We start from the raw sequence: 9,134 nt of genomic DNA on the forward strand, positions 1-9,134 counted from the left end.
GCCGGTCGTGTACCACCTTTGAAATGTTGGCCACAGGCACCGATACCGGCCGCTTGCCCATGGAAGCACACCTGGGTTCTAGATACCAAATGGTAGGACCCATTCCGTAGGATTGGAGAAGAAAAGGAAAATGCAAGGAAAGTAAGAAATAAAATAACAGTTCTTTTCATTCATGCCTTTCCCAAATGATGAAAGAAGGTTTATATACAACCCTAATAGAGGAGTGTCATAAGAACACATCACTATCCTCAAAATCGTTAGATGAAGCCAACTACTACAAAGATAAGACAAAATACCATAAATATATAAACTCAATAACTAGTATCGTAACATTGTCGTCTTCGGGACTTTTCCTTTAATGAATTTTCTTGTCTCGATTAAAAATAAAAAAATTTAACGAAATTACGAAAAGCCAGTCAACACCTCGTCCACACTAGTTTTGCGGTCTGAAGACAGAGTAGCTCGCATTTCTTCGCCGCAGTCCCTCCCCAAACCCAACCAACCATGTCGAAGCTCGTCGGCGTCCTCGCCTTCCTAACCCTAACCCTCCCATTTCTGGCCCACTCCTTCTCGCCGGACCACCCCACCGACCGCCGCGTTCTTGTTCTGCTTGACGACCTCGCTGTCAAATCCTCCCATTCCTTGTTCTTCAAGTCCCTCCAGTCTCGAGGCTTCGAGCTCGATTTCAAGCTCGCCGATGATCCCAACATCTCCTTGCAGCGATACGCCCTCTACAGCTACGACGCCTTGATCCTCTTTTCTCCTTCCGTCGATCGTAAGTCTCTCGGTTTTGAATTTTTCATTGTTTGTGTTTTTGTGCTTTGGGAGAAAGTTGTGGAATTTGCGAACTTCGGTCGATTGAAATGGAGGATCAATTTATTCAGAAATTGTGTTTGTCGTGTATTATAGGTTTTGGAGGATCCATTGATCTGGCTGCTATACTGGATTTCGTGGATAGCGGTCATGATTTGATCATTGCAGCTGATACCAATGCATCTGATTTGATCCGGCAAATCGCAGTTGAGTGCGGAGTTGATTTCGATGAGGTTGGTTCAAGCATCCAAGCATTTTCATTGGTTGCTGCATTGATTATATGTTTTCAAGATTGTCAGAATTTCCTCTGAATTGAATTATGTACAGTATGCATAATATCCTCTACTTCCCGAACCCGAAGAGATTTCATTGAAGAACCGATTGTCCAATTTGTTTGGGGATAACTAAAACAAGCACAATGAGTATAGTGCAAGTACTTATGAATGTAGCCAATTCTAATGAAATTGAGTTAAATGGGTGCGCACAAAATTGAAGTTCTTTAATAACCGCAGGATCATCATTAAATCATGTTATGAACCGTCACTACATTTGAGCTCTTTATGAATGATCTTTGTAGAGGTTTATTTGGGCATCTTGCCAATTACTAATTCCTATGATTTAATTACACATCAATACATATACTACATTGATGTGATTGCGAGGTTGAAAAAAATCGTACTTCTTAATGCAAATAGTATATTTTCCAATTGTACAAAGAAAAAATCTTTGGTTTTATATTCCTTTCCTGAAATTATGGATTCGTATAAAGCATTTGGGCCGCCACTGTTTAAGTAGTTATCCTGGATAAATTTTTCTTCTCCTCTTACCTCATACAGTATTGTACAAGGCTTAATGACACCCAATATTCATATCCTTCCCTTGAACTCATACAAGTTTATCTAGGTCTTACCCTTTCATCCAGCATTTTGAGCTTGATTAAGGAATTGATGTGTTTGGGTATTTTATTTATTATGAGTACAGGATCCTGCTGCTATGGTCATAGATCACACAAGCTATGCAGTTTCAGACACTGAAGGTGATCATACAGTTATTGCTAGTGATGATTTCATCAAGTCTGATGTAATTTTGGGAAGTGAGAAAATTGAGGCAAGTGCTATTCTGATTTACTATTAGTTGTCCAGTTAAATTGTGTTACATCGTGCTCATGTGTGTATGTCAATTGGTAGTATCACTGTTTAGTTTTTACAGAATATTGTTTCCAACTCAATTAATTTCCCGTATGAACTTCCTCAGGGAATTTCTCTGTCCTTTCCTTTTCATTCTTTTTCCCACAAAAAAATTGTAAATTGGAGAACGTTTGGAACCTGCTAATTTTCTAAATTTGCCTTTTATTTTTGTATGTTTTTCTCTTCCATCAAGTTATATGTGTCTGGCCAGGCCACAGGTTGTCACATTTTTTCTCAAGCCATTAATTTTTTATGTCCTTGTATCCACTAGTAGCTTAAGCAAATTATTCTCAGAGGAAAGATCAATGGTTGCACTTTGAGACTGTTCCGTGCACACCACTACTAAATGGTGATGGTAATTGTTGTCTTTGTTTCTGATTTTGTTTCCATTGGTTGTTCTGCCACAGGCTCCTGTACTTTTCCAAGGGATTGGCCATACAGTAAACTCTGAAAATAGCCTGGTAAGAATTTTCAGTTATCCATATTCAATGCACTGCAACAAACAAGAGAATTGACCTTTGTGCCGATTAAAGTTATTCAACTGTGATTGTTCATGGTTTTTCCTTTAAATTTTATAACCTTCTCTTTTTCATGTCACTATTGGAAACATTGTAGGTTTTGAAAGTTCTCTCAGCTTCACTTTCAGCATATTCTGCTAACCCCAAAAGCAAGCTATCAAATCCTCCATCGCTCACTGGATCTGCTATATCTTTAGTTTCAGTTGTGCAGGTATGTTAACTACTCACTGCCCGTCACCTGTCGTCCATTCCTCCTTTACTTCATTTCTGTGTCTATTAATTTTGTAATACATATATGATTTCCCTTGTTTATGTGTTTTTTATCCTTTAATTGGAAAAATCATGCTTATGGTCCATGACAAGGAAATGATATTGATCGTATTAGTTATTTACAACTTTCTGTTGGCTTCATAGTGTTTTTTTGTTAAGCAAAAGAGTACCTCTCTCTTTCTCTGTCTCTCTATTGTTTATATTTTTGGGAGGCAAACATAGGACTAAATTGCAAGTTGCAACAACATATCTACTTCCAGATAACTGTCCAAGGGCATCCTACTTTTGTTTATCGTTACCTTTTCATATTATTTTTTACGTCCTCTTTCGCCTGTGGCCGGTGACTTTTCTCAAAATCCTGCTGTACCTATTGCTGTTGGAATGGACTTTAATGCTTGATATTCAGTGTCACAATATAGCTCCCTAGTGTCTGGTTCCTGATGTTTCCATTCATAAACATTACTAAGCCAGTAAATGAAATCTATTTCCTTTGATGCTTTAGTGATTGAATGTGAGTGCATCTACTGTACACATTGTATTTTCTGTAACGGTTTTCTTGTGTTTGTCTCACAGGCTAGAAACAATGCTCGGGTTTTGATATCTGGTTCATTAAGTTTGTTCAGCGATAGGTATTTGATAATTTCCAGCTAAATGACGTTTTCTTATTTTATACTGTTTCCACTCACAAGATTTGGTTTTGTTTCCAGGTTTTTCAGATCTAAGGTGCAGAAGGCTGGAAGCTCAAAGAAGTAAGTGATGCTCTGATTTCTAATTCGATTTCCTTGCCATACTTGTTACAGTTACATTGATATTTTAGGACATCTCCTTTTTTTAACTGCCATATAAATACTTACACATAATCAAAGAGGAGAAAAGTGCCTTATTAGTGGAGATACAGCTTGCCTGTGGGGAGTTAACTCATAGCTATACTTCACTTTGTGAACTGGTCTGGTTGTAGCTTAGTTCCCAAGTTAACTGGTGTATTGGATATGATGAAAATTCAATTGTTGATTGTTTATAAACTAATAAAAGGTTGTAGGCTATGGTGCTTGTCGAGGAATGGATGTCCTTTACAACTCAATGATGAGCTATGATTCATGCAGGGATTAGGCTAGACATGTAGACGATAGATATCAATAGAAATATGCATGTTGGGGAAGTAAAGGGCTCACAAGCTGTTTGTATGATATTTATTTTCCCTATATAGCTGTATCATGACTAAAATATGCATTTTTGAATGAGTCTATTGTGTATATCTCTTAATACAGCAGAATAATTTTCGGTTTGAAAGAAGAAATTTATGAGAAACAATTTTTGTGATAACAGACATGAGAAATCGGCAAATGAGCAGTTTCTGACTGAACTTAGCAAATGGGTCTTCCATGAAAGAGGTCATCTCAAGGTGAGGCAAAAGTTATTTTCTTGTAGTCAGAATATTGTAGGTTTATTTAATGAGGCCTGAACAAAATAAAGAGGAGAACAGTAAAAGAGAAGTGATGGTGGGTGATTTAACTCATCTTATTGCTTCATTATAGCTATCTATATAGTCTATAGTTAGCATTTTTGGGCTTGTTAAATCCTCACCTTGTTAAAACATGTTTGTCTGTAGGCTGTGAATGTAAAACACCACAGAGTTGGGGAAGCCGATGAACCTGCAATTTACAGGATCAACGATGACTTGGTAATTTTATTTACTTACGGTTTTAATAAAACTCCCCAAAAAAAAAAAAGAGCAAAGAAACTAAAGACTTCGGCATCTGACACTGAAATTGCAATTTGAAGGAATATTCGGTCGAGATTTATGAATGGCGTGGGCAACGTTGGGAACCATATGTTGCTGATGATGTCCAAGTGCAGTTTTACATGATGAGTCCCTATGTTCTAAAAACCTTGTCGACTGATCAGAAGGTAACGCACTTTATTCACTGCAGATTTTTCATTAATATCCCAGCTTAATTTTCTTTTTGTGTGTCAGGGTCGTTATTTTACTGAGTTTAGGGTTCCAGATGTTTATGGGGTTTTCCAGTTCAAAGTTGAGTACAAGAGACTTGGCTACACAAGTTTGTCTCTCTCAAAGCAGGTAATTAAATGTTCCTATAAATGGTGTCGATGCATCTCTAACTTGTTAAAAAGAAGATGTTACAATTAAACGAAGTTTTGTATGGATTTATGCTTCAGCTCGATGGAGGACATCATGTACTTAAGAAATTTGAATCTGATAATATAGAATCGAAGCTTCATAATTGATTGAAAATCTGTGGGTACATTAATAAAGTTTGAATTAAGTCCGATTAGAAATTTTCAATTTCAATTTACCGCAGTTATTCTCGTAAAACTTATTAGTCCAATTAGTTATTAGGATAGGTATTTGAATGGTGAGAAACTGAGAATAAAGAAAAGAACATAAGTATAGTATCTACCATTGAACGACCGGCTACTAACGTTTTTACACCTGGAATGGCATACACTTCAACTTCGAGTAAGTATTATAAGCCTAAAGTACCCCAAACTTTGTAGGGAACTTTAACGAAAAGCACCCGGTACTGTTCACTTTAATGAAAAACCACATTTTTACACTAAAAAGTCAATCCTGGTACTATTCACTTTACCCTTTATTTTGTCCTTATCATTAAAACTTAAAGTTTTCAAGCTCTTTTCATTAGTTTTCCTAACTTTGTATTGTGACAAAATGTGATATTTTATTTATTTATTTATTTATTTTAATTCTTGCTTTTTATGAGTGAGTCAGGTTTTCTGTTTTAGTGTAATGTTATTTTATCCACTGCCTCAATGGAAACTTGGATATTGAATTGCAGATCCCTGTTCGACCATTTAAACACAATGAATACGAAAGATTTATACCAGCAGCTTATCCCTACTATGGAGCAGCATTTTCTATGGTAACTCGTTTGTTCTCTGGAATGGGGCCTCTGTTACATTATGCATTCACTCACACGCACGCACAATGAATGCAAAAGATACCTACACTCATCAAGCGTCTTAGACATGATCCCTTGCCATCCAAACTGCCCTTCATTTTCTTATATTTACTTTTATAAATATTTTGGATGCCATCTTTCCAACTCTCGTTTAATGGCGTGAAGAGCATCTCTGCATTCATGGCCGAGTCGTTAGTGTTTAGCTTCCGTGTTTCAATTTACACCGGTGGCATAAGCTATTTGTACATAATTTATTGGAGTATGATTTTAGCAGTGTTCTGATAACATGATCTTCTTGGTATTGTGATGCAGATGACAGGTTTCTTCGTCTTTACGGCAGTCCACCTGTATAACAAGTAGGTGTAGAACAATTGTAGGGGAAGATGTATGGCGATGACTAAGAGCTGATTAGGAACGGAAATTTTGATTAGGCAATAGCATTACGCATACTTTTCTATATTATAAATGCATTATATTATTATGTGGTTCATTGCCCCTTTATTTTTATTTTTTATTTTCCTGAAGAGCATGATTCATTAAACAATGTAAAATATTACATTGGCAGCAGCCACCGAGGCGGCCTCAGAGGAGAAACCGAGCGGTACATTCGACCAAGGCTTCGCAAGGCAAAAGTTTCATATCCGCTGCGGGAAAAAAACCCCAGCCTTAACCCGCCATTAGAACCGCCAAACCTGGGGAGAGTTACCAGATCCGAAACACCTTGACATAATCTTGCATGTACATCCAAATAGAAATACAAAAGAAAGAAGAAAAAAATGAAGCTAAAGAAGAAAAAAAATGAAGCCAATAACCTTGCTTTGGAAAAAGCAGCAACACGCTTGGCCTCGTAATTCCGGCATGCAGGTCGGGCGAGGAGCAGTGCGGGGATGATCCAAATATGAAGGCAATCGGTGGTGTGCTAATCTTATAACAAAGCAAAGGTTTTGGGGGGATGAACTGTGGGGTGGAGAGGTAAAGGATGGATATGGAGGAAGATGAAACTATAGGTTTAAAAGAGGAATGGGGATCCTCTCTAGATCCTCTTTGTAAGGATCCTGGGAATCTATTAATCGTATCCGTTCATCGTACATCATGCGGTCATAAATTATTCTAATTTTTTTTATTTAAAATTAAACACAAACAGTACCTGATGAAAACTAACCGCATAATGTACGATGAATGTACACGATTAAATGATCCTCGGGATCCTCACAAAGAGGATCCTCGTTCTTAAAAGAGGGCGGTTTGCAGATAGGGGAGGGTGAAATTAAACAAGACGGAAAAAAATTAAAAAGCAATGAGAAACGCTGGGAAATCGATGATAACCATTGGGAAAGTAAGTCACCGACTCTCAAAATCGCAGCCAGTGGCGATTGGGATAGGGTTCAAGAAGATGAGGGGTCTAGCAAGTCTAGGTTTGATTTGCTGGATTTGGAGAAGAGAAAATTGTAGTAATGGTTCATCAACTTTAACCCAATTAGAGTGATGCGGAATAGATAAGCACACAAATTAAACCCTCTTTTTGTCAAATTGTAGCAAAGATGTAAGTAGGGATCGTTCTAAACCGGGGATTAGGAGGGATTGCTAAACACTTGGAAACTGACTTAAAAACTCAAAAACAAAGTTTAAAACACTAAACTAGACTCAAAGAATGCAAAAGTAAAGGTTAAAACACTTAAACAAACCTAAAACTCAAAACAGCAACTAGAAGGCTCAAAACTGCCTAAAAACCACTTTCTGGGCAGTTTTGAGCACCTACACTAATTTGGACGAAATTTGATGAAAACTTGAATCAAAATACTTAGAAACACAAATCAAAACACTTTCTAACTAATCTAAGTCTTCAAATTAAAGGGGGATTTGTTTTGGACGAAAATTTAACACAAAACAGAAACTTTAATTAACACAGATTGTAAAAACGATTTTGGTGAAATAGATGGATAAAAGGCTAGTTAGGAGGTTCTTCTCCACACATGTCACACTTGCAAACAAAATGATTTTCAGTTGTTCTTCCAATAAATTATGAATACTCAACGCCCCAAGTTAACCGTGAATTGCACTAATTAACCCTTAGTTTTTCCAGAATTTATCAAGTTGGATGATTGCATACGACAACTCAAAACATTCCCTACAAGTTCCCTACATGAATTGCATAATAGAGATACAAGCAAGAATCATTACGTTCTATGAAAAACATAAGCATTGACGAAGCATTTGTTACTATGAATTGCATGAAACTTATGCTAAGAATTCATTCAACGCGATCGTTTCAAGCGATCTTCACTACTTGTGATTATAAGATTGTAACTATTAGGTGAAACTCCCTCATAATCTAGCATCATATTCATGCATGAAAATTAAGCGTGCACTATCAACCAACATACACAAATAAGTTATCAATCAAATAGATGAACGAATTGAATCCATAACTCATGAAATAACAACTGAATGTAATCGAATCAAATTGCAAGCATGTACATGGTTTCGAATCACCCCCCAACTAAGGGGGTTTAGTTCCTCATACTCACAACACAAAGTTTATTGAATTGAAACATCGAAGACATAAGAAAGATTACACCTAAAATGCCAAAGAAGTCCACTTTGAAATCTGCACAGAAAGCTCCTCTTTCTTCTTCTCCTTGCTGCGGCAGAGATGGTTTTGGGGGTTTTTGGATGTGATTTTTGATGTAGGAAGGGAATTAGGATGGTATGGGGGTGCGGCAAGGTGTGTGGGTGGTGTATGGAGGTGTAGGATGGTGTATAGAGGTGGAGAATGGTGGCTGGAATGGATGAAGGCTGCGGCAAAGTGGGGAATAGGGTTTTGACGAATTTCTGAATATGGAGAGGGAGAGATGTGCGGCTAGGTGTAAAATACATATATATAGACACCTAAAACCCTAAATAAATCAGATTAGACAACAATGGGCTAGGGTTAGGTGCGGCACTTAAGTGAACATGGGCTAGGGTTTGTAAAATAGGCTTCTAGGATGGAAAGGTGCGGCTTGGGTTTAGGAGGAATGGACTAGGGTTAACATGGCAGATTTTAGATGATTAGGCCCTAGGGTTCGGCATGGGTTGAAGGTCCACAAGGAAATTTGGGTTTAGGTCATCTAAAAGCCCAACGCCAAGAATAGAAACTCTCGAAAATGGAAACCTCCAAAAATAGAAACTTCCAACTTTTAGAAACTTTGGTTGCCAATTCCGATTTAGGAAAGATCGACCCAAAATGGAAACTTTTAGGCATAGCTTTCCTACTTCAAGTAGGAAACCTCAAATCTTCAACTCTTCAATTCCATCCCAACCTTGCGTTCCAAGCATGTCCTTTTCAATTCAAGCTCACTTTTTGCTCCAAAAGCTCCAAATTGCATCATTTCATGTAATACGTCCGCTAAACCTGAAAACACAAG

At 37.5% G+C, this 9,134-nt stretch overlaps 1 protein-coding gene across 2 annotated transcripts; it reads left to right on the top strand.

The window, feature by feature from the left end:
• Nucleotides 1-387: 387 nt before the first annotated feature.
• Nucleotides 388-6,217, top strand: LOC126624197 (dolichyl-diphosphooligosaccharide--protein glycosyltransferase 48 kDa subunit-like). 2 transcript variants are annotated; one of them, XM_050293234.1, is made up of 13 exons: nt 388-775; nt 910-1,046; nt 1,795-1,920; nt 2,408-2,461; nt 2,616-2,729; nt 3,362-3,417; nt 3,496-3,537; nt 4,115-4,190; nt 4,398-4,469; nt 4,571-4,696; nt 4,740-4,868; nt 5,605-5,688; nt 6,040-6,217. In XM_050293234.1, the coding sequence occupies exons 1-13, from the start codon at nt 505-507 to the stop codon at nt 6,085-6,087; spliced, it is 1,335 nt and encodes a 444-aa protein (XP_050149191.1). In that variant the 5' UTR covers nt 388-504; the 3' UTR covers nt 6,088-6,217. The 2 variants fall into 2 exon arrangements, with proteins under 2 accessions (XP_050149191.1, XP_050149192.1); XM_050293235.1 differs by having other exon boundaries at nt 390-775; nt 4,764-4,868.
• Nucleotides 6,218-9,134: the final 2,917 nt, after the last annotated feature.

The sequence above is a fragment of the Malus sylvestris genome, chromosome 5 (genome assembly GCF_916048215.2).
Source record: "Malus sylvestris chromosome 5, drMalSylv7.2, whole genome shotgun sequence".
Classification (NCBI taxonomy): Eukaryota; Viridiplantae; Streptophyta; class Magnoliopsida; order Rosales; family Rosaceae; genus Malus; species Malus sylvestris.